At 42.1% G+C, this 24549-nt stretch overlaps 4 protein-coding genes across 5 annotated transcripts; 1 reads left to right on the forward strand and 3 right to left on the reverse strand.

Annotated features, from left to right (window-relative positions):
• Nucleotides 1-41: 41 nt before the first annotated feature.
• Nucleotides 42-10683, reverse strand: LOC6583065 (bifunctional 3'-phosphoadenosine 5'-phosphosulfate synthase). 2 transcript variants are annotated; one of them, XM_002008708.4, is made up of 4 exons: nt 10285-10683; nt 2528-2642; nt 769-2294; nt 42-698 (listed from the first exon to the last, which is right to left on the reverse strand). In XM_002008708.4, exons 1-4 carry the CDS (start codon nt 10324-10326, stop codon nt 492-494), a joined length of 1890 nt encoding a protein of 629 aa, XP_002008744.1. In that variant the 5' UTR covers nt 10327-10683; the 3' UTR covers nt 42-491. The 2 variants fall into 2 exon arrangements, with proteins under 2 accessions (XP_002008744.1, XP_015018208.1); XM_015162722.3 differs by lacking the exon at nt 10285-10683 and adding an exon at nt 3555-3757.
• Nucleotides 10684-10780: 97 nt separating this feature from the next.
• On the reverse strand, nt 10781-19157 carry LOC6583066 (mediator of RNA polymerase II transcription subunit 12). The gene is made up of 8 exons (XM_002008709.3): nt 18433-19157; nt 15606-18381; nt 13804-15544; nt 13356-13745; nt 12985-13299; nt 12631-12927; nt 12257-12563; nt 10781-12197 (listed from the first exon to the last, which is right to left on the reverse strand). The coding sequence occupies exons 1-8, from the start codon at nt 19043-19045 to the stop codon at nt 10867-10869; spliced, it is 7770 nt and encodes a 2589-aa protein (XP_002008745.1). The 5' UTR covers nt 19046-19157; the 3' UTR covers nt 10781-10866.
• Nucleotides 19158-19376: 219 nt separating this feature from the next.
• On the reverse strand, nt 19377-21111 carry LOC6583067. Its single transcript, XM_002008710.4, has 3 exons — nt 20501-21111; nt 19753-20438; nt 19377-19686 (listed from the first exon to the last, which is right to left on the reverse strand). Exons 1-3 carry the CDS (start codon nt 20991-20993, stop codon nt 19579-19581), a joined length of 1287 nt encoding a protein of 428 aa, XP_002008746.1. The 5' UTR covers nt 20994-21111; the 3' UTR covers nt 19377-19578.
• An 88-nt stretch (nt 21112-21199) lies between these two features.
• Nucleotides 21200-23734, forward strand: LOC6583068 (serine/threonine-protein kinase tricornered). Its single transcript, XM_002008711.4, has 5 exons — nt 21200-21904; nt 22457-22666; nt 22733-22839; nt 22897-23381; nt 23456-23734. The coding sequence occupies exons 1-5, from the start codon at nt 21425-21427 to the stop codon at nt 23548-23550; spliced, it is 1377 nt and encodes a 458-aa protein (XP_002008747.2). The 5' UTR covers nt 21200-21424; the 3' UTR covers nt 23551-23734.
• Nucleotides 23735-24549: the final 815 nt, after the last annotated feature.

Genomic DNA, 24549 nt, shown 5'->3' on the forward strand with positions numbered 1-24549 from the left:
AAAGAGTAAGAATTATAAAGACTTTCAAGAGTTCTTCATAGTTGTGATAAAAATTTCGATAGTCATTTATTAAATGCATAGATTTGGAAAATGCATTTTAATTTGTTGAAATCAGTTCTAGAAACGACAAACTGTTGGCCTAAATTAAAACATAGAATTGGAAAACTTAAGCTTAAATACAATTAATTGTAAGATTAGAATAATGAAGCAGAGCAAATCACACACACTACCAAGTGCACTCACAAAACACATCCACACGCAGAAAGACAGAGATTGGGACTGATAAGTTGACTCGAGATAGGTATTAGGATATGCGTCTCAGATACATACAAATTGAACAACAAACGTAATGCATATATAATAATTAAAATATGTAAATAGTGGAAACATATAGGACATGATAGTATATATATCTATATATATATAGCTAAGCAAATTGCACTAATTGTTGTGCGGGACGGCCCTCAAGATTGTTTTTAATGGGCTCCGGGTTACGCCTGCGGTAGATTCTGGTAATAGGTAGCGAGTATTTTCCAGGCCTGCGGCTCCATGAACCCATCGGGCGGACTAGCCCCGGTTTTGGCCAGTGTACGCATTTTGGTGCCAGAAATGAACTCGAATTGCTCCTTGCGTTCTGGTTCAAAGAAGGCCATGCGGCTGGCTGACTTATCATAGGCAGCCACCCGAAAAGGTAAGATCTGAAAGGATGAGAATATTGTACTTAATTAATTAACAATTCATTGCAGTTTCACAATGCATTACACTCACCTCCATGCTGTCTAATCCTTGAGCCATTTTAAGCACACGTGCGCCGTGCGTTGCATCGTAGAGATTGCCATCGGGATAAGCCTCTTTGTCTGGATGCGGCATACCAGCCGGATCGCGTCCCACAATATAGAAATTGGCGCCCGCATTCATGCGCGCCTTCGCATGCCACTGCACCTCAGTGGGACCGGCGTACATCATGGGCGATGGGAATATGGCCAGCACGGTGTCCTCGCGTCGTAAGACTCCCGAATCGAGCACCGCCTGATGCTGCGCCATGCGCACCTGCAGAGGTACGTCATCGTCCTTGGTCCAGCCGCCAAGTGGATGGAGCAGCAGCACCGGCTGCTTGAAGCCACGCTCCAGCAGCTGTCGCTTGGTGTCCTGCATGAGCAGCGCGTGTCCATTGTGGATGGGATTACGCAGCTGAAAGGCGAAGATAGCATCCGCATTCATCTCCTTGAAGCGGGAGCGCAGCTCATTGGGCGTCAGCCGATACTGATCCAGACCATCTTTCCAGCGTATGCGCTCGATGACCGACAGCTCGCCGCCGACCAAATACTCGCCAGACTCGTACACCTGTTTGCTGTACGGATGATTGGGATTGCTGGTGCCAAACTGACGACACAGACGTTCCTCTTTCCGCTGGAAATAGAACTCGGGGCGACGCAGTATGGCCACCGCTTGACCCTCGTGGTGCAGCGTAATGGCTGCCTCTCCTTCCAGGCGCTGCTTATCCGCTTCACTGGCGCTGAGCACGATGGGCACCGAGTGGTTCTCGCGGTAGGAGACATCTAAGCCACTCTGCAGCGTATTGAAATGCAGCGTCTGCAGATACTCGTCCTCTCGCATAAAGCCACGCAATGGATAAGCCCAGCCCTCAGAGAGTACCTGCACCCATTGGAGTTCAACGGTGCTAATAGATAGAGCCGGCAGGGACTTGGCCTCTTGTCTCAGCTCCTCCACTTCGCTAGCCTCGCTGGGATACAGCTCTGGCAGCAGATCCACATCCCGTAGCGAGCGTGGTATAATGCCCTCATGCTCCAGAAGTGCAACGAGCTGCTGCGTAGACTCGCGCACCGTGCAGTCGTGCGTACTGACCACCAGTTCCGGGTGCTGGGGTCGCTCATACTCCTGCGTGATGCCCGTGAAACCTTTGATGACACCCTCGCGCGCCTTCTTGTACAGCCCCTTGACATCCCGCGTTTCGCACACTGACAACGGCGTATCCACAAAGATCTCGAAGAACTTCAGCCCCGCATCCTTGTGTATCTTGCGAGCCATCTCGCGATCGTCCGCAAAAGGCGAGACAAAACTGCAGATGGCTACGACGCCGCTATCAGCAAACAGCTTAGCCACTTCGCCCACCCGCCGTATATTCTCCTCCCGATCGGCCGGCGTAAAGCCCAGATTCTTATTCAAGCCGGTGCGTATATTATCGCCATCCAAGCCATAGGCGGGAATGCCTCGCGAGACCAGATACGCTTCCAGCTCAAAGGCAATCGACGTTTTGCCAGCGCCACTAAGACCTACAACAAAATTATGGCATTTACGTATAAGTTAAGATTAGCTATAAATGAAATCAGAAATGATGGTAAAAAAACTATTGGCATTCAAAATTAATAAGATCTGTTGAATAAGATACATATGATCTTCTTTTATTTATTTCTTTGAACATGATTTTTTTCAGATTTACTATTTAAAGATCAGTTTGGTATCCATTATAATGATATTAATTATTTCAATATTCTTAGCTATATACCTGTTAGCCAGACGGTGCAGCCTCTGAAGCCGCGGCACAATCCCAAGTTCCTGCCCCGCGTCTCCCGGGTGACATGGTGCTTCTGTTCCGTCACATTCGTTGCGACCTGGAGGCACTGCAAAAGAAAACAAAATCAAATAGTTATGCCAATACAATAGAATTTTGCGTAGCTGCGGGCATTTCGAGAAATTAACATAAATTAATATTCATGCCCGACATCGGCTAGAGGCTTGAGACTCTTATTTTGACCCTAAGGCGCTATTTGTGCCGTTCGATTCGCTGAATCTGCACAGTTTGTTGACCCTCTTGGACGGGCTCAGTCGCCAGCTCGCCAACTCGGGTGTAAAAAATCGCAAATGCTGCTACACAGAGGGAATATGAGATAATGATAGGATATATATAAACATATATATATATGTGTATATACATGTGTATGTGCATATTCAATAGATAGATGACAGCAAATCATTACAATGGCATTCAATGAGCGATCAGTCCATGGAGCTTATATCAAAAGAGAAAAAATAAGTAGCTTATTACGAAAGAAGAGAAAATCTTTTCAAGATTCTATAAGAATAAAAATGTAAAAAAATTTTATAAGATTTACTGAAAAATATGTATGTATTGTTAATCAGCTTGGCTTAGAAAATATTGAATGTGGAATGTATTTATATCTTAAATACATTCCACATAATTATCACTTTTCTTCTATTAAAAATGGTTTAATTGTTTTATAAATTAAATATTGCCACATATTTATCACTTTTCATCTATTAAAAAAGTCAGTCAAACACCGTCTAACTACACCATCTACAGGGTAAGCAAGAATCGACCTTCATCTCACAACTCAGTTCTATAATAGTTAGATTTTGTTGGCAATACAATTTAGGTCAAGGCACACTTAACGTCAACTTGATTCTTAAACACATTTTATATTTTTTTGCAAAGCACTTCAGATCTTTTTATGAAACAGCTTAGAATGCGCAAGCGCACATCTCTCAAATTGTCTTGGGAGCTTGAGCCATACCCTTCTTTTGATATGAGGAAAAAATCCAATGGGCGGATTGGGCATGATCTAGCTTTCTCTGCTTGATGCTAAACGGAATTTGTTATATTTGATGCACTTGAGCACTGGCCGAAGAAATGGAATAGATATATGTATATATATAAAAGATGGTATTTTATCGAACGGAAATTGATCTCAGTTAAATATTCACGCAACGAGCGCTGAAAGCGAACTGAAAGTTTTAATAAAATATTTACCGTGTTATATGTCGACCCGACCCGAACTAAGTCAACGAGAGCTATTGAGAGAGAAAGAGCGTCAAGCCGAGTGCTTCACGCTCGTCTGACTTTCGGCTCGGTTCCATCTGGTTTTAAGATCGGTTTTCTATCTGTTAAGCCAGACAGTCTTCGTTCATGTATTTCTGTTTGTTGTGTTTACTTTATTATGAAAGAGTGGTTAACAATTTGTCTATCCATTGTTTTTTTCTTCTTTACTAGTTTTCGGCTGAATTATTCATATATTATTAAAGAGTTAAAAATACAATTATATTTTGTATCATTAAATACAAGTTTCTTTTAGCTAAGATTCTCAGAGCAAGTCAAGCAAGAAATAGTGTATAAAAGAAAAAAGAAAACTAAAAAAAGGGTATACATATAAGAAAACAAAAGTCAATAAAATATTTACTTTATAAATACAACTTGATTAAATTGTTTATGCTTAAGCAATAAAACACAAATTCCAAGGGTTACCTAAGAAATTTCTCCCCATATAAATAATATTGGCGAACCAAATTATTTATAATGCAAAATTAAAAAATTCACAATGTGGCCTAACTTAAAGATACCTCGTAAATTTACTTATATTAAATGAATAGGTATTTCATATTATTTCTATTTTAAATTATATGCATATTAGAGTATACAGAATTCGTATATAAATATCTGCTAGTAGTACATAAATCAAACCAACTAACAAAACTGTAAACATTCCACGTACTTAAGCCAAATATTTTAAGAGGTCGAGAGTTTAAAAAGTAATCAATGTCAAGACCTTTGCCACTTGACTTCGGCACGATTTAGAAATTGTTTACATATTTATATAAACAAACCAAAAGAAAAAAAAACTTACCAACTCACTGCATTTTTCATGATTTAATAAACAATTGCTATTGTTATTATTATTGTTGTTGTTATTTTTGTGTTCGCTTTTGAGCAAATTGGCGCGTTTTGTAAACATTTTCCGAAGAGTCTTAAACAAATAGCGCACAAAAAGAAAGCAGACACTAAACGGGCAACGAGACTCTGATAATTAAACAGGTGAGAGTTTTCGAACCGACTTTTTTCCTCAACGCAAAAAATGAGAAAAAAATATAAGTAATATAAAAAAAAGCCAAAACCCGCTGAACTTTCTCGACGAAGCTCAAAACTGCAACTGATATTTCTCTGCTGTGGTGTGGATTAAATGCAGCCAAAAGTGGGAAAACGTAACTGAACACAGGCAAGCAGATATATATATGTATATATATATAGCTTGCTGGCCAACTATTGGCACGAAAAGGAATTCGCTAAGGCACAAATTGAATGTCTCTTGATGGCAAATCGTACCAGGAGAAATGCCATTGGAAATTACTGATTTGATAAGATATGGGTATTGCATATATACATATATTTATTATTTTGTAATAATTTGTCATTTTTTTATTGTTTGCATTCTCTTAAATATAACATGAAAACGAAATGTGAATGTTCTTAAATACAATTTTTTAATATTTTTGTATTATAAATCTAAAATATTCAGGTAAGTTTTTTACTTTATTCATAACTATTTTTCTACTAAAATGTCTAAGTTATGCAAATTAAAACCTAAACTCAAACGCCAAGTTAAATGAAGTCTCATGTAACGACTTGAGGGAATGGCATAATAACCACTGATATCTTCATCTTAGATTTATAGTTTTAAACTACGTAATAGTAATTACAAACAGAAAACATAAACACCATTAGCACTCGTGCCTAAGCGAAGATTGTATGAATTGCACAAATGTCTCAAGTTCACGTTTAAAATAATTAAAGTTTACATGCAACTTTGTAATTGCATTTACTGCGACTTTGTTAGGTAAGTCATGCAGCGAAATGAAAATCGAAAAAAAAACACAAATGATGTAAAAACATATAAACAGAAAGTATAAATCCGTTAAGACTAGTAAATGCTCTGGAATAACCAGAATGTAGTTTGCGATGAGTTTATAACTACCCTGGAATCAAGTAAGATTAGAAAATGATCAACAATCAATCAAAATGATGGATAGAACGGACTCGCGACAAAAGGTTGATATACATATACAGTACCGAGCAAAAATGAGTGAATGTTTCACAACTTTGACTTTCATCACGCATAAAAATTAAACCATACAAGCAAATTAAGATTTTGTTTTTTATACTTGTTTATTAGTTTGTTCTTAACAAATAGAAAAAGTTGCAACGCTAAATCAGCTAAACTCAATTAATGAAAAATAAAAAACCAAAAAAATCCACATAAACTCAATTTTGCACGTTTCATAATTGCCAATACTTTGGCTCTTCTACTTCTCTTCTCAGCCGAAATCATCCAGATTTCCCCATAACTTAGCTCCTTGGGTATTCTTCTTAGTCGTAGATTGAGCATATAGATTTACCGTTATCTTAGTCCTTTTAATATTCTTATTTGTAAAGCGATTTGAAGCACATTTTCTTTTCGCAACAAATCTAAAATAATTGGTGAAATATAATTTTAAAATGTGGAAAATTTCAGTCGACATTGAAAATAGTGGTGTGTGCCTGACCGGGAAGGGATTTCCTTCGCTTATTATTGCCGAAAAGCTTTGAATCAGCCGAAATTTGACTCCGAAAACTCAAGTCAAAGGTTGCAAAAAACTGTTCTCGGGCTCTGATGCTCGCCTAATGATGTCGAAAATTAAGAAAAACAAGCTGCTAGCACCAAAGGGTGTTTCTCTAGCAATTAATAAAAATGTTAGCAAATGGACTGCTAGAAGAGAAATTCGTGGCTTCGGATATGTATCATTCGTTAAAAAACAAACCTGCATTGTCCGAAAAGAATATGAAGGCGCGTTTGAAATTTGCAAGGGATCACAAAAACTGGAGCATTTATGATTGGAAACGAGTTGTTTGGTCAGATGAATTAAAATTTAACCGTTTCCAATCATATCCAAAGCAATATTGCTGGTGCAGACCAGAGGAACGCATTCAACGACATCATGGAAGGAAATCGTCAAACATGGCTGCGGCAGCATTATGGTTTGGGGATGCTTCTCTTGGTAGAACGTTGATCCTCTACATAGAGGAAGGATTATATGAATATTCTTCAAACCCATCTTCCCAAATTCACTGATAAATGTGCGTGTCCCCACAGAGAAAGGGTTTTCAACAAGATGGCGATCCAAAACATACTGTAAAGATTATTTAGGAATGGATAGGAAAGCAGAATTTTAAGCTAATTTTCGCTCCATACATATAGAGTCTATATACAAATCCTATCCCGACTTCAATCCTATTGAAAATCTGTGTTCAATAGTGAAAAGACGGCTGGGACAGTATGATGCAGCCCCAACGAACATTGACAGCTAATGGGAGCGCGTAGAAGCGGAGTGGAGCCAATTTCCGAAAGAAATGATTCAAAGTTTGGCTGAGAGCATGCCAAAAATAGTCAACAAAATTATTGCTAATAAGGGTTTTGGACTAAATATTAAAAATGTTTAGTTTTTTTTAGTTTTTAGTAGTTTTTTTTAAACGTGCAAAATTGAGTTTATGTGGATTTTTTCGGTTTTTTATTTCTAATTTTTTGAATTTTGCTAATTTAGTCTTGCAACTTTTTTGTATTTGTTGAGAATACACTAATAAACAAACACACAAAAAAATTTGTTGATTTGCTTGTATGGTTTAATTTTTATGCGTGATGAAAGTCAAAGTTCTGTAACATTCACTCATTTTTGCTCGGTACTGTATATACACATACATATCATACATATGCAAGAATAAGTAATTATTATTTGACTTATTATTAATTTATTTATACATATATGCTACGATTAAATTATGTTACTAAAGTTTATTTTTGTAACTTTTGTCTATATTGTTATATCTACCTTTAAGATGTTCATTGGGTTTATCATTGTTTATTGAAGTCTAAATAAAAATATGAATTAGCACTTTAACAATACAATTTGAACTAACAAGCCAATAATAATTGTTTAACATGTATAGAAATATATTTGATTAAGTTAAGAATAAGATTCGATTGTTTACATCGAATGTGAAATGACCCAAATATAAATTCAAAACAATTGTTACAAAAACATCAAAAGCAAAATCAGTAAGATTTGCCGGTTAGCTTACTACAGTGGTCATTCAACCTATAGCTGACCAAGTTTTCCCACAAAAAACAACAACGGCAGTGTGAGAGAGACACAGACGGAGAGTGAGAAATAAAGAGAGAGGCAACCAGGGAGCTATTTCAAGTTGTTAACAATTTGTTTAGTTGGCCCACAACATATTTACTTTGGCCACAAAAAAATACACTTTCTTTTCAATTTATTTTCATGTAGTTAAAACAAATGTGTTTGTCTGTGTGTCATAAAAAAAACAAGTGTACAAGCACTAAAAACCAGTTGATTGCATATTGCATAAGTTTTAACATTGCGTTTACCTTATCTTTGGAGCAATAAACTGTTTGCAAACGGATGGCTGACGGATTAAATGCCTCGTCTACATATAGAGTTTTTCCAAAATATGAATATATGTATATACAAATTATATCATCTTATTTTTTTGAGAGACAACATAGAATTGATTACATTTCAGGCCCTATAGCTTCAAGATAATTTTTATACCCTGAACCCATTGAAAATGGGAAATCAGGGTATAATGGTTTTGTTAAAAGTATGTAACAGGCAGAAGGAGGCGTGGCAGACCCCACAAAGTATATATATTCTTGATCAGGGCGACGAGCTAAGTCGATTTGGCCCTGTCCGTCTGTCTGTCCGTCCGTCCGGCCGTCCGTCCGTCCGTCCGTCCGTCCGTATGTATGAACGCGTCGATTTCAGAAGATATAAGAGCTAGAGACTTGAAATTTTTTTTCCTAGGTCCGTGTATATCACGCGCATATCAAGTTTTTCTTTAAATATCGATAACTACTCCCGATATTTTATTATCGATCAAAAACCTTATCGAATGCTAGTTATTTAATTATATCTCCTACACCTTTAGAGCTAGAGCTTCCAAATTTTAAATGTAGACTTATATATATTTTATATAATTTCGATTTTTGTTGTAATTTCCCCCCCACCCTTATATCTACCCCCTCACCCTCACCTTTGTAAAAGACGTATTTCAAGTACTAGAGACTTGTGCTTTGGAATGTACATACATTTAAACATTATGATTATGTTCTGAAAGTTTCATTAAGATTGTACGTCTAGAAATTAAATTATTCAACAAAGAAATTCTTATAATGTTGCCCACACTACAGCGCAGCCCAAGCGCAGTCGCTGCTTACTGCGCAGTTAGCAGAGCGCGTTCTAATACGTGCGTGTGTATGTATGTGTGCCGAAAAGAAGTGCAGAGTGAATATCAGATTAGAGGGTTTAGGGTATCTCCTAGTCGAGCAGTCTCGACTAGAGTCCTCTTACTTGTTTTTAATACAGTTAACATATCCAAACTTGCATATCCTCTACCATAAAACACGAATTTAAATCTTAATCTTTCTTTGCCACCGATAATTAGAATTTTTAGGCCCATTCTGGACTCACTTATTAAATTATTTGAACTAATTATTTTGAAAACAGTAATGTATTTAATTATTAATAGATTATTTATAGATTATATATATAAAACTTATAATTTCTACATATTCATTTTCTAAATGTATTAATCATTTTAAATTTTGACAGACTACCGATTTCATTTATATGTATATTTACTATATTCTTAAAATATGCATAAATAATAAATTTGACAGCTCATAATAAATAATCAAATTACATGTTTAATCAGCATATCTACAAATGAAACACGTGGTTCTTCAAGTATCCATATGGAACGAAATTATTTATTGTTTTGCATGCTGACATTCTTCTATTTCCACGTAAATTCCACCTTTGCTTAAGGCAGCTTTGCATTTTGTTTTGTTTTTTTGTTTGTTTGTTTTTTGTTTTTTTTTTTCTTTTTTGCAAAGTCAACAAGTTGGCGTAGATATAACATTTATTTAAATTGAGCACATGTTATACCGTTTCTAAACACATTATAAGCTGTGATTAAGCGGCTGATAAGCTCTTTCCCTAAGTGCGTGTCTTTCTATCTTTTTTTTTTTTTTTTTTTTTTTTTGTAATTAATTTCTTATCTATTTGGGCCATATTATATATGTGGCTACTTTTGTTGCTGTTAGATACCAAAGGGTAACTAAAACTGACCCATTGAAATAATTTTTGTACAGAATATGTATTACGTGTGTGTTTTGACAGAGGAAACAATTATGCGGAAAATATTTGATAACGTTCTGGGAACGTTTAGGCCAACTGTGCAAGGTACATAACAAAAGATAGGGCAATACATTAAAGCCCCATGTCTAATGCGGCAGCTATTCAAATATAGCTTTAGTCCGTTTTTGGGGGGTTTCGTGACCGAATTACCATTATTTCCCTGGCCCATTTGTTCAAATATGCAGGTAGCTGACAAAAAAATAAGGTGTAAACACTTACCGTCTTTTGACGCTTTTTGCTCTGTTCAGGTGCTTCATTCATTGCTTTCGCTGGCAGTTAATAATAAACAAAACGTCCACCTGCTTCGCTAATGCAAGCAATACTGATGTGGCCAGTGTAAAATGGAAGCGATTGATTGTGTTTCTCGTATACTAAACGTACAAATACGTTGATCAATGAATGAAATACTTTCGGTTTTCTGTATTATAATTGGGTCTACTGGATTATTATAACGGCCAATTATTGGCCATATCTTGTCTTATTCGTAGGAACTGATTGTATTGCACTATTTCACTTTGAACTTAGACCTAATTTTAATTAATCTACAACAAATCTGATATTAATTTTCCGATTTGTTAAGCACTCACTCACGCACCCACATATACTATGACACAAAGCCCCAAACAGCTGTTCGCAGTTACCTTGTTGTTATCGATAGTCGCGCTTATCGTTAGTCGCAGTAAGTGGACAGCGCTGCGCGCGGAAAATCGAAATATTTAAAAATAAAATAATTATTTATTGCATTTCGCATTGATAAATATTCATACAAGAGAATGCCTTACAAAACTAGAGTTATCTATACTAATAGGGTGGCGGCTGATGGGGGTACTGCTGCTGCTGTCCCATCATGTTCGGTTGATTGGTCATCTGTCGCTGCAGCTGGGCAACTAAATTGGGAGTTTGCTGCTGATTCATGCTCTGCTGTTGCTGGACCATTCCACCACCACCGCCAGCACCCGCACCGCCAGCTCCTTGTGGTCCGCCACCCATGCCGCCGCCGGCCATGCCCTGCATTTGCATCATTTGTTGGTGACGAAGTTGCTGTTGCTGGAATTGTTGCTGTGCCGGCAATACGCCCGGCTTGCCACCACCGGTTGGCTGCTGCCGTCCATAGGGAGGCACCTGTCCAACCCCGACGCCCACACCACCTGGTCCGGGTCCCATCATGTTGGTCATAGTCACATTGGGTGCTTGGTTCATATATTGGCCACGATTACCGGCCATCATACCACCTGGCACTCCGCGTTGTTGCTGCTGTTGTTGTTGTTGCTGCTGCTGTGCAACTACCGCCGCTGCCATAAAATCTGGATTGTTACGTTGTGCTTGCTGCATTTGAGGATTGAAATTGTTCATAAGGCCAGCTTGCTGTTGCTGTTGATTCGGCGTCATGCCCACGCCAACACCGCCTCCTCCGCCGCTTTGCTGCTGCATGCCTTGCTGCTGTTGCTGCTGCTGATACTGATTTTGGAAATTTTGGAACTGTACCTGCTGCTGCTGCTGCTGGATCATGCCTTGCTGTGGCATACCGCCCATGCCCATATTGGGATTGTTGCCTCCAGCACCAACACCGACGCCCACACCAACACCAACACCTCCATTGCCACCTGCTCCGCCGCCTTGCATCATCGGATTGGCATTTGGATTGACCATACCCACCATGCCTTGGGCCATTTGCTGCTGCTGCATCATCGGGTTCTGTGGCATGCCTTGACCAACCATATTCATGCCACCCATTTGATTTGGAGCCATGGCACGCATATTGCCACGCATGAATTGCTGTTGCTGCTGTTGTTGTTGTTGCTGCTGCAGCTGCTGTTGATTGGGATTCATTTGTTGCTGTTGCTGTACATTCGGCTGCTGTTGTTGCATGGCATTAAACGCAGCCGCTGCCTGCGGATTCTGTTGTGCATTCATTTGTTGCTGTTGTTGCTGTTGCCGCAGCTGTTGTGCATTCATTTGCTGCTGCTGCGGTCCTTGCTGCTGCTGCTGTTGTGCCTGCTGCTGCATGGGATTAAATCCACCTGGTGGCTGTTGTTGTTGCTGCTGGAATGAGCTCGGCTGCCGCTGTCGCAGCATCTGCGACAATGCTTGCTTCGAATTGGTATTCAACGGCGGTCGCTCAATGCGATTCACTACAAGTACAACAAATTGTTGACTACATACATCTGAATGGAATTCCAGAGCAACTTACTTGGCATGTTCTGCTGATGTTGATACTGATTATGATACTGTTGCGGTTGCTGCTGGGGCTGCTGGGGCGCATTGTGCCATTGCTGTTGTTGTTGCTGCTGGTTGGACATGCCCTGTGGTCCACCGGGCCCTGGTCCCTGCATAAAGTTCATCTGTGTATTCGGCTGCCCATTGGCGCCCACGTTCAGCTGCTGCTGCATTTGATTTGGACCCATTTGTTGCATCTGCTGTTGTTGCTGCTGCTGTTGCTGCATCAGTGCATTCTGTTGCTGCATCATGGCGTTGGGTCCAAATTGTTGCATGTTCATCTAGTTGGGGAAATCGAATCAATTTGTATCCAAGTTTCAGTTTTCAGTTACATGTAATGATACGAACCTGCATATTCATGGGCATCTGCCCCATCTGGTTGGGCTGCATCTGCTGTTGCATGTGCTGCTGTTGTTGCATTTGTTGTTGTTGCTGCTGTTGCTGCACATTGGGCGGCTGTTGAGGTTGTGGTGCCAGCTGTGGCTGCTGCTGTTGCGTATTCACCACTGGCGGTGTCTTTGAAACCTTTGGCTTGCGTTTGCGCGTCGTGGTGCCTTTGCCACGACCACGTCCAGTTCCACCAACTACAGCGCTGGGTGACTGATCCACCGACGAGGGCGTATCGGCCTTCATCATTTCATCCTTCTGCAAAAGTATGTTCAGTTAATTACTTGCAAGAGTCCAAAGTACTGTGCAACTTACGATGCATATCTTCTCTGGAACTGGCTCAATGTCCTCCGGCGGCAGCGGCAAGGGCTCATAATAATAACTACTGGGCTTGACCAGACTGTGTGTGTGGTATTTGAGATTGCGATGCGCCTCCTCGTACGTAAGCGGCTTACGCTCCAGCTTGACGGCACCGAACCATACCCATGAGAGCGGTGCTGGATTCTTGTGACCCTCCAGAATATCCCAGACGCTGATGCGTTGCTTATCCGAGATGCGCAACTGCTTTTTGTCCATGTCGCAAATCTTGTTGCCCTTGGTATCCATGCCCGCATGCTCGCAGGCTATTACCTGAAAGAAGACAGCTTTTAAATATATCTTGAGGTTAAAGTTGATTGATAACAAACCTCTGTGGGCTGCTTATAGAGTGGTAAAAGTTGCCGTATGACGCGTATCGAAGCGTTATTCTTCTCGCCAATTTCCTTCTTGAGTTTCTTCATCAAATTTAGATACAACTTCTTATTCTCATCACGTTCCGATTGGCTATCGGAGACAAGCGTCGAGTGCACTAAAGTGGCCAGCATGTCCACCACAGTGGTAAAAAGCTCTCGATTGCAGCTTAGATCTACGACACCCTGACAAACCAGTTGGGCGAGCAGTATGGCCCAGTCCATAGTGGGAGTGCTGTTCTTTTGTATGGCATCGAACATGCCGCCCACCAACGAAAAGCGCAGCTGTAGTGCATCAAGAATCTCCTCACGTGCTTGCGGCTCATCGATACCGCCAATGGTGTCCAGCTATGAGATGGAATCAAATATTAGCAATAAAAATGTAAGGCTGATGAGACTCACATACCTCAGAAAAGGATTGCAGGCACTGGGAGAGCTGCGAGTAGAGTGATACAAGTAGATTCTCTTTGTACTCATCCTGGCCCTTGAGACAAGTGAGTATAAGGCCCAGGAAAGGCTGATAGTTGAGCGGCATCTTCTTGTTGCGTGCCGCCATACTGCCGCCAGCGCCGTAGCTATTGCTACTGTGACAGCTGTTGCTCTTCTCACGCTCGTCGCCGCTGCCTGAGCTGTTGCAATCGGATTTGGACACTTTAGAGAAATAGTTCATGCTTTCGAGCACTTGACCAGCTACGCGCAAGATGCGCCCCTGCACAGCTGGCGTCAATTTGGCAATGAGCGGTGCTACCAACCAAGTGGACGGCTTGGGCTTATGTATGGGCTTCTGAGCGCCTGGCAGCGTCACCTCTTCCATGTGGAACACATCAATTGCTGCTCGTGCCACCGTGTCCAGCCAAACGTTGAGCTCGGTATTGTTGCTGACCGATGTGTTGTTGCTCATCGATTGCCGATACATTAGTTGCAAGTCCAGCCAGGATATGCGCAAAGTCCATTGATCTAAATTCTCCAATATGCGCACTATCATCAAGCGCTGATCCAGTTCTGATATAATATTGAATTCCGCCTCCGGATAGCAGATCATGTGCAGCACCCGCTGCGCCTGCTTGGCGGTCAGCATCTCATCGATAATCATGTCGCATAGCTGCTCAGCATTCTTCAAGCAGCGCTCGAGCACATGCTCCTGCGCACAGATCTGCTTGAGTACCGCCTGCGCAAACTCCAGCAGTGAGATTTGCTCGTTGCCCGCCAGGCTGCTGCCAGTTGGCTGCTGTAGGGACTCCTGTTCACTTCCCAGGCTGCCTAGCTGCAGATCGCTGGTTCCCAGTATCTGGCTGAGATCTGCCGGTCGTTGCTCGTTACTCTTGGGTGTGCTCCCAGGATGCACAGGCGTATTGAAACCGCTGCGTTTACCGCTGCCAAAGGCGCTGCCGCTCCCAGAGGAGCCCAAGCCGCTGGCACCGAGCGGCGTCTTCAGCGCCGCATTATCCACTACAATGAGTATGGCCTTAAGCACAGCTAAAACTGCCGCAATCGGTATGGTTTTGTGTGCGCCCACAAGCAGATGACGATCACAGCTTAGACGTATGCTAAAATCATTTCCAACTGCATGCAGCGGATTGGGGGATGTGCTGACCGAGTACATGCCCGGCTGTGGGATTTCCAGTGTCTTGAACAGTTTCAGTACTAGATGACAGGTGAGCCGTGCGCCTGCTTCTGCATCCACGCTTAGTTCTCCGCCACTAGCGCCGCTAACCGAACGCGCCAGAGTGGGCAGCGCAAATTTACTAACGAAGTCCGCAAGGGAAAAGCAATGTCGTGCCACCAGAATGCATACGAAGACGGCGAGCGCATTGTGCGTTTTGCTTTGGCCAATGTCCACTTGAGCCCCAAGATGAGGATATCTTGGACTCTTACTGCCGCTGCATAAGCTCTGCAAGGCCGCGATCCACTCCTCGGAAAGAACATTGCAGCTGGCGGTTAGCTCGGCGCAGGCGAGCGCTACATCGTTTAAACGCTCGTTGTCCGTTTCTCGGCAGACGGCGATAACGGCATTGGACACAAAGCTGTAAACGTTGGCAGGGGATTCATGCAGCTGACGCAGCCAATGGGACTCTAATTTGCCACCACGTCGCGGCGCCACAAAAAGCTCCTGCAGCAGCTGCGGATTGTATCCTTGCGGAGCCATGCTGTTAAATATCAGGGAATGATTAAACTTCTCGGATGAGCAATTATCATAAAGTAACTTACCTCAGCTGTTCGGGTGTATTGAAGATATCCTTGAATCGCTTGATGCAGTTCAACTGTTGATAATATTCGGCTGCCTGTTCCTTGCCCTGCAGCAGTATGCAGGACTCGTGCAGATCGCTTAGATAGGCAAGTATACAGCGTTCCGCGGAGCTGCATTCGCTGGGATTGCTCACATGACGTATGGTGCGACAAAGTCCCTCAAAGACGGATACCGTCTGCTCGGGCGAGAGCAACAGGCAGCTGTGATAGCGTCGCAGTATGCTGACAATGTACAGGGCCAGCGAGGTGGTATAGCTACGCACCATATTTGACTTCTTCTGCTGCAACTGATGCTCCACCTCGGGTAATTCTTTAAGCAAATTATCGCACAGCTCGAGCAGACTGTAAATGTTAAGCGCAAGCTCCATTAGATCGAATAGAAATGCAACGTGCTCCTGCACAGGCAAATAATTATTGTTGCCCAGGGCAAAGCCATTCAGTTGCTCCAGAACATTGGCCGCACACTGAGCGGTCACCACATGCTGATCGAAGTAGGCCATTTGCTGGCACTTAGCTGTAGTGGCCTCAAAGTTGAACTCATTGCGTGAGTGCTTCTTTACCTTGCCGCCTTCGGCCACATCGATGCTGAACTTCTTTGTGAAGAGTTTGCCAATCTCTTTGGACATTTTCTTAACAGCGTGCTTCTTTTCGTCGCGCTCCTTGCCTACGCCATATAGCAATATATAGCGCTGATTGCTTTCGCTGCTGTAACTGGACATGCTGGGATCGTCCTGCGGTATGGGAAAGTGCTTGGTGTACACGTAATGTCTGGATATGCTGACGCCAGTGGCGGGTGTGTCAACGCCACCCTCTCCATCGCCAGGTGGTCCAATTTTTGGACTATCGGGAGCCTCGTGCTGTTGTCCCTTTTCCTTAATATTTTGCACCAGCTTATCCAGATCATCATCCACATTGGAGTCATCGAACTCATTGTGCTTAAAGTCAATGCCGATGCTTGACCCGAAACCATCGTCATCGAATCCGTGAGTAGTTGCACTACTATTAGGAGGCGGCGGCGCTGGTGGCGGGGGTGAGCTTTTCGCTGTTGTCTTGTGCACAAGCATCGATTCCAAGAGAAGATCGCCACGCGAGATTAGCGTGTGCATGTACGCATTATGCGAGAAGACATCGTGACGTATAAGAGCACTGAACAGCTGTACTAAATTAGTGAACTCGGTGCGCTGCTGTGGACTGCTATTATGTTCATCCAAAACGGGCGCATCGTGATCCAGAAAGTGCATTAGAACGTGCTGAAAGACAGGCAGACCGTCAATAATGCCCGCACCAGAGGCCAGCGAGTCCTTATCCTCCTTATCGCCACATTGATCAGCCGGCGTACTAGTTACATCGATCTGACGCTTGTCCAGTAGAATTGCCACTACAATGGCTCGATGCTCTCCCCAACGCTGGCTGGATACTGCCCACTCGCAAAGGATACGCACCGTATCCGCATCCTGCTTTGGCTCGTATGGCGGACGCGGCTGCTGTTGCTGCTGTGGATCCTCCTCGGGACGGCGTAGCTGTGTGCTTTGTGGTGGAAATATATTTGCATAGAGCGTGTCAATTGAATTGCACTGATCCATGCGCTCAAAGCAGTGCGTGTCCAGGTGATCCAACGTTGCAAGCACAGTGGTATAATGATTCTTTCCAGCGCTCAGCCACTTGGAAGCGAACCAGCGTTGTTCTGCGTGCTGCGTACGCAATACTATCTCCGCCTCAGCAGCACGTAGCTGTCGGCGGAGTTCGTGGTTGGTACGTGGACAACGAGAAGGCATTGGCAAAACCGAGGGAGCCAGTGGCAAATGATCAAGGGGACTGCCTACCAGGGATGAGGGCGCACGGTGCGCTGCTATGCCGCTCCACACCAACGCCGTGGGACACTCGATGGTAATCACCTGCAGTATGGTGCTCAAATACAGAATAATGTCACGATGATGCGGGCAGTTCATATAGTCATGAAGTGCCTGTTCATATGGATCAATATTTGGCTGTTGTTGCTGTAGCTGTTCGTCGGCCCCATCTATCTCCATGGCCTGCGACTTGATTACCGCCTGTTGTTGTTGCTGCTGTTCAACAGCCGCGTTGAGTAGCTGAGCCAGCTTTTTGGCCACTAGATTTGCCATTTTACGGCACAGCCGCTCCGACTGGACAAAGTCGTGCATATACTGCAATGCAAAGCTCAGCACTAGTTTCTTTAGGTGCTCATCAAAACTGGCCTGTGTGCGCATCTTGTCCAGCAGATCCAATATCCAATTAAGAAACTCTTGGCGATCAAGCAACGACTCCTCGTACATATACTTGCTTAACTGGTGGCAATACTTCCAGTATTTTAGCGCATTGCGACTATCCTCGAACTGACTGCCAATACCCGAGATACTCGAGCCGGGCGGCACAGCACCTGCATTTGCTCCAGCTGCGCCACCAGTAGCAGAGCTGCCCAAAGTAGCCAGCGCTGTGCCTGGTGGCGCAGATTGTCCGGGCACAGCGCCGCCAGCTGCAGCATTGCCGGCGGCACTGGTCTGGCCATTAGCTGGACTGTGTATGGGAGGCAGTGGACTGGACATGCTAGGCACCGGTATTACGTTGGATGTGGCGCTACTCACACTGCTGCTATTGCTGCTGCTGTTATTGTTGCTGCTGCTGCTGCTGTTCGCAGTGCCATTGCTGTTACTGCTTACACTGCTAGTGGTAGGTGAGTTGCTGCTGCCATTCGCTTGTATTCCATTCTTATCGTGCGCTAAAACGAAAACGGTTATGATACACTCCATAATGATTAATTCTTTCTTACATTGTTGATAATATTCCTGCAACTTGGGCAAGAGCTCCTTCATGAACTTGATCATATTGCTTGTCCATTCCGCTGCTGGATCATATATGCTGCGCTTTTTGTTCTTCGACTCAGTAAAACTTAGTGTGTATGCGGCGCTGAGTTTGATAAACCAGGTGGCTCGTTGCATATTGACTTGGTTCTCGCATAGCGTTATAAAGATTTCCTCCTTTTTGTTAAAAGAGGGCGCACGTTTAGCCAAACTAAGCAGCGGCTTATTGCCAGCCAAATCCTTAAACCACGCATCCACTGTACACTTGCGACGCGGCGACACCGGCCAAAAGTTGTCCTTGCAATTAATTTGCTGTTTCTTTCGTACCGTGTCTTGTAGCGTCATCAACTCCTCTTTTTTGGCTAGCACTCCGCTAAAAAACGCGCTCACCTTGCTAGCATTCACATTCGAGGTGTGCGCTGTGCCGAATTCGTCAGTAAGCTGTGGCGCCGTTGTAAAGCCATGTTTCACATGGGTGGGCGTCAATTCGTCCTCGCGCTGCTTGGCGTCTTGCGGATAGATATCCGGCGGCCCCAGACGTGTGCGCTTTAGTGGCCGCTTCTCCTGCAACAACGAAAGCATCGTTGCGGCTTTTAAAATGTGTTTTTACGCAATTATTTTGCAAGTTTCTTCGTAATTTTCACTTTGCTCAGACACAACAAATAACACGAAAACAAATGTATGTATATCGTTATCGGACAGTCGATTTTCATTACAATGTAGGATTTTACAACACTAGGTAATTAGGGATGAGCATATTACCTTCTTATCGATACCCAACATTATAATTGTTACAAACTTTAAATTATTTACTTTTTTTTTTTTTTTTTATATATGAAATTATTCTGATGGATTTTTCTTTCCCCCGTGACAAAGTGTTTTGCAATAAAAATGTAAATAATACAGTTTAGGATGATTTAAAAGGTGCTTAATTTATTTTAGAAATATGCGTTGTTATCGAGTAAAGCACTTAAAGTGTAATATAACAGAAATGAATAGATATATTAAATACTTTTATAAAAATCTAAATATATCATTTGGTATACGAACAGCTTATTGGTTTTCTCTTATGCGAATGCATAGTGAAGTGTATAAGCTTAGCGGACTACTCGAAATTACGCGGCGTATTCCGGTTCGTCGCTGTAATAATGTTCATTAGAATGCATCCCTTGACTACACTCAAAGTACAAGATAAGCAATTTAGAGGCAAACTCGGTTGGTAGCTAAAATATAAACAAATCGAAATTAGTCAAATTTCAGGAATGACGCCGCTTAAGTCAGGTACTCACTCTCTCAATGATATCGTGCCTAATATCTGTTGCTGCTGCATAAAGAACCAACGGCTGTTGCGTCCGTCGCTTAGCCAAGATGCTGAGCAAGTCCACAATGAAGGCATCTGTTATGCCCAGACAAAAGCAGATGTTCAGGTACCGCAACTGTTCGTTATTGCGGATTAGATTCAAAAGCTCCGATTCGCCAATATCTCGGGCCAATTGCAATGAAAGGCACTCTAATTGCGTAAGATTTGCCAGATGGACCACGCAACGATCATTACGAGGCTTGCACACAAGCCATTTGAGTGTTTTTATTGAGCCAATGCGTTGCGCCTGCTCCTCGTCGATCCATTGTTTACGTTGCAAAATCAGAAATTCTAAATTCGTAGCGCACTTGCACAACGTTTTCAACAAACGCGTTTTCTGATTATCTGGACAATAAAGTTGAAGGTATTGCAAGTTGGGAAACATTGACAAGACTGTCAGATCTGCATCGCTGTCCTGAAAGCTGAGCTTAACTAGCTGTCGACAATTGATGGCCAGTTGTTTAAGCGCACTTGTAGTCAAAAATTTCTTGGCATTTCGCAGTTGGAGTGTGCGCAAATTGCTCATTGATTTGGTGATGGCAATGAAGTCGGACGCGGTTACCTCGTCGTACATTTGAAGCTCCTTCAAATTGATGAAGTGACGTAATTCTTGCACTGTAATTTATTGAAATAAACAATTAGAAGTATTCAAGAATCTAATTTTAGTCAAAGCTTACATTCCCGGCGTTCAAAGCATTCCAATCCAAGATATTGTATGTGGGGCAGTTTCAGCTTCATACATTTAATTAGATCTATGCTGGTGCTTTTGTAGTTACGTACGTAAACCTTCTCCAATGTTGTTAATTTCAGCAAATACGGCTGTGCCCTGACTACCGTAACATTACGCAGCGTAATGCTCTCTAAGCGGACGCAGAATTTTGACACCAACGATAATATTTGCAGCGGATGATCGTCGTCACGATAGCAAGTTAACCTTTTGACATTGGCACCACATATCCATAAAAAGGCACGCCAATTGTCTAAATTACGAAGCTTTATGTCGCTATCCACTATTTCTTCGAATCGTTGGCGGTGCAGGTAGGCGAATGCATCGCGAAATCTGCGACAGCAAAGTGCTAAATTGACTTGATCCTCTAAGTTATGCAGCAACTTGAATATCAACAGTAGGCATTGGAAATTAAGATCCGTAAAGTCGGTTGTGCGCGCCATTTTATTATTTTAAGCGCGTTAATTAAAGGAAATAAAAACATAGTTTGCAACAAAAGGTAATTGACACTCAGCTGATATCCAATTCTAGCGACATATCTATCGTTATCGATTTTTTAAAAAGAGTGACTGCATTTAATTTATTTACAAAATACTGAACTTCTTATAAAAAATGAGCTCATGCCATTCGATTGAAAAACATTCGATTAACCCCATGGATATCAACCCTAAGCACAATAAGAAAGAACGACGATAACGAAACACGAAAGAGAGGCAGCAATTTTATAAATTACAAAGGAAAAAAGGCAATACAACACTACAAGCTGTGTGTCTGCTTTAAGCAAGTGCTTAATTCGTGCAAGGACACCAAACTCCACGACACGCATACAGAGACAAACAGACGCCAGCAACATCAGCACACACACACAGTTTAGATGATGAGCAGCAGAACGGACACGGATGGCTCCTCCATACGTTTCAGCGATCACACACTGGACAAAGCCACCAAGGCCAAGGTGACGCTGGAAAATTATTATAGCAATTTGGTGACACAATACGGCGAGCGAAAACAGCGCCTGGCCAAACTAGAGGCGCAGCTGAAGGACGAAAGTCTAACAGAGTCACAGCGTCAGGAGAAACGCTTACAGCATGCGCAAAAAGAGACGGAATATTTGCGTCTTAAGCGATTGCGTCTTGGCGTCGAAGACTTCGAAGCATTGAAAGTCATCGGACGCGGTGCCTTTGGCGAGGTGCGTTTAGTGCAAAAAAAGGATACGGGACATGTGTACGCGATGAAGGTGTTGCGCAAAGCGGACATGCTCGAAAAGGAGCAGGTGGCACACGTACGCGCTGAGCGCGATGTTCTCGTCGAAGCGGATCACCAATGGGTGGTCAAGATGTACTACAGTTTTCAGGTAAGAGTGCAATCAGAACCAAATATCGCAAACGACACACACGATTCGCAACATGCAGTTGAAAATCAATAAACCAATACAAGCGCAAAAGCGCTTGCCAAATCATATGGTCTGTGCTTTGTTGTTGTTTGCTATTGCTGTTGTTGCTGTTGTTGTTTTGATTTGTTCTTGGTGAAAGTTTTCACGCAAATACAGACACATGCATATGTAAGTGTGTATGTGTGTCTATGTGCTCGCGTGTGTATGTGCATTTGTGTGTAAATAATCCATAATAAAGAAATCAACATTTTTTGTACGCAGCTTCGTAACCATTTAGCATTCTTGATATACATTTATATACAAACCGGTTACATTATGACATTTTCAAGTATGACATATGTAAATGGAGGGAAAAGTAACGAAAATTCTTGATCCATATTTTGATTAAGAATTCATAGTACATTATTCACATATACTTAATATATATGTGAATAATGTAATATGTCTTTTAATATTAATATCGCAGCTCATTTTCAATTTCAATTAACCTATTTTTTTCCAAATGCTTCACAGGACCAGGTCAATTTATATTTGATAATGGAATTCTTGCCTGGGGGTGATATGATGACGCTGCTAATGAAGAAGGACACACTATCGGAGGAGTGCACACAATTCTATATAAGTGAAACGGCGTTAGCGATCGATTCGATTCATAAGCTAGGTTTCATACACAGGGACATTAAGCCAGATAACTTGCTGCTGGATGCGCGAGGGCATCTAAAGGTAAATCCAGTGTCAATGTCAATATCAATACATACATATTATTAACTATAACATTTATTTGAATAGCTCTCAGATTTCGGATTGTGCACGGGCTTGAAGAAGTCACATCGCACGGATTTTTATCGTGATTTATCGCAGGCGAAACCATCCGATTTTATTGGCACCTGTGCCAGGTAAGTAAAATAAAGGAGTCAAATTAGTAAATGGAATTATGTATTGTACTTGTGCAGTCCTATGGATTCTAAGCGGCGCGCAGAGTCCTGGAAACGAAATCGTCGCGCTCTAGCTTATAGCACAGTGGGAACGCCCGATTATATAGCACCCGAAGTATTCCTGCAAACCGGTTATGGTCCTGCGTGCGATTGGTGGTCCCTGGGCGTTATTATGTACGAAATGCTAATGGGATATCCGCCATTCTGTTCGGACAACCCACAGGACACGTATCGCAAGGTGATGAATTGGCGTGAAACGTTAATATTTCCGCCCGAAATACCCATATCGGAGGAGGCCAAAGAGACGATCATCAATTTCTGTTGCGAGGCCGATCGACGCTTGGGCTCGCAGCGAGGATTGGAGGATCTAAAGTCGGTGCCCTTCTTTCGCGGCGTCGACTGGGAACATATTCGCGAGAGGCCAGCTGCAATACCCGTTGAAGTGCGCTCCATTGACGATACGTCCAATTTTGATGAATTTCCCGATGTCTCGCTGGAGATACGTAAGTGCATCTATCTATTTACGTATAGGTTCTAAATGATTAAACTGTTCCATATTCTTTTTTCCGTTGTTTAGCTTCGGCACCTGTACCGCAGGGCGGTGAAATTGCCAAGGATTGGGTCTTCATTAATTACACGTACAAGCGCTTTGAGGTGCGAAATTTGGAATGAAGCTGCGCAGCTTGCCGGTAGCCACACTTTGCCACCATCATTACCACCACCACCACTCACAACACCACCACCAGCAACAGCTGCATCTGCAGGAGTAGCAGAAACCACAATTGCAACCGTAGTCTCTCTAACACCATCATCAAGAGCATTCTCAATCGCTATAAAACTTAATTTTCATTTTGAATGTCTTACCTACATGTGTATTTAAATACTATAGCTAACATTTGTGATTAAAAAAAAAAAAAAAAAAAAACAAACAGACAAAAAAGAAACGAAAAAGAACAACAAAACAAAACACAGCAAACGCAAGAAAAGTGAAAAATATGTATGTATTGTATTTATAAATGTTTTGCGCCTAAAGTTAAGTTAAAATGCTTAAATTAACTAATTCACCACAATTTTTGGCTCCGTTTAATCCTTCCCCAAAAGTCCCATTGCAAATCGTTGTGTTTTGAAATATGGCACTTGAATAACCCATATGGCAATTGTTTATAAATTATATATTTGTTTTCCTTCATTGGGCAGCAGCGAAATTTGTTAATCAATTTCATATATTTGTATGTACGTATATCCAAAATATTATTATTTAGACAATTGTGAAATGTTTTATATTTAGGCACGTTATTTAATATACCTACATATGTATGTTTTGTATTTATTAATTATGAAACACACCCACATTTATTCTATGTACCAATCACACAAATTAGTTACTAAACTAACCACGAAAAGAAAACAACAGTAATTTAAATGTCGGTTTCGTTCAGTGTATACACCCCCTACAAACACACACCCAAAGTTCCCTTATCTCCTACAATCCTGAATATTCATGTAGTTATTCTTACAGTTTCTTGGAGTTTCGTGTGTTTTCGAACAAAATTTATCGCTGGTACGCAAGAAAATTAAATCGAATTATATACTACAGCTAAAACAAAACGAAAAACAAAATATAAATAAAAGAAAGGATCTACCCGAGCAAAACTTAAAGTAATTAAAGCA

The sequence above is a fragment of the Drosophila mojavensis genome, unplaced genomic scaffold, assembly GCF_018153725.1.
Source record: "Drosophila mojavensis isolate 15081-1352.22 unplaced genomic scaffold, ASM1815372v1 contig_74, whole genome shotgun sequence".
Taxonomy (NCBI): domain Eukaryota; kingdom Metazoa; phylum Arthropoda; class Insecta; order Diptera; family Drosophilidae; genus Drosophila; species Drosophila mojavensis.

Coding starts and splice junctions, on each gene's coding strand:
- LOC6583067 (XM_002008710.4), bottom strand. CDS start 20,993: ATGGCGCGCACAACCGACTTTACGGATCTTAATTTCCAATGCCTACTG. Junction 20,439..20,500: donor ATGCTTTGAACGCCGGGAAT/GTAAGCTTTGAC, acceptor AATAAATTACAG/TGCAAGAATTACGTCACTTC. Junction 19,687..19,752: donor GGCACGATATCATTGAGAGA/GTGAGTACCTGA, acceptor TTTATATTTTAG/CTACCAACCGAGTTTGCCTC.
- LOC6583066 (XM_002008709.3), bottom strand. CDS start 19,045: ATGCTTTCGTTGTTGCAGGAGAAGCGGCCACTAAAGCGCACACGTCTG. Junction 13,300..13,355: donor TCTATAAGCAGCCCACAGAG/GTTTGTTATCAA, acceptor GTCTTCTTTCAG/GTAATAGCCTGCGAGCATGC. Junction 12,928..12,984: donor TTCCAGAGAAGATATGCATC/GTAAGTTGCACA, acceptor ATACTTTTGCAG/AAGGATGAAATGATGAAGGC.
- LOC6583068 (XM_002008711.4), top strand. CDS start 21,425: ATGATGAGCAGCAGAACGGACACGGATGGCTCCTCCATACGTTTCAGC. Junction 21,905..22,456: donor AGATGTACTACAGTTTTCAG/GTAAGAGTGCAA, acceptor AATGCTTCACAG/GACCAGGTCAATTTATATTT. Junction 22,667..22,732: donor ATGCGCGAGGGCATCTAAAG/GTAAATCCAGTG, acceptor TTATTTGAATAG/CTCTCAGATTTCGGATTGTG.
- LOC6583065 (XM_015162722.3), bottom strand. CDS start 3,599: ATGCCCAATCCGCCCATTGGATTTTTTCCTCATATCAAAAGAAGG. Junction 2,643..3,554: donor TTCCTCATATCAAAAGAAGG/GTATGGCTCAAG, acceptor TTTCTTTTGCAG/TGCCTCCAGGTCGCAACGAA. Junction 2,295..2,527: donor CTGCACCGTCTGGCTAACAG/GTATATAGCTAA, acceptor ATTTTGTTGTAG/GTCTTAGTGGCGCTGGCAAA.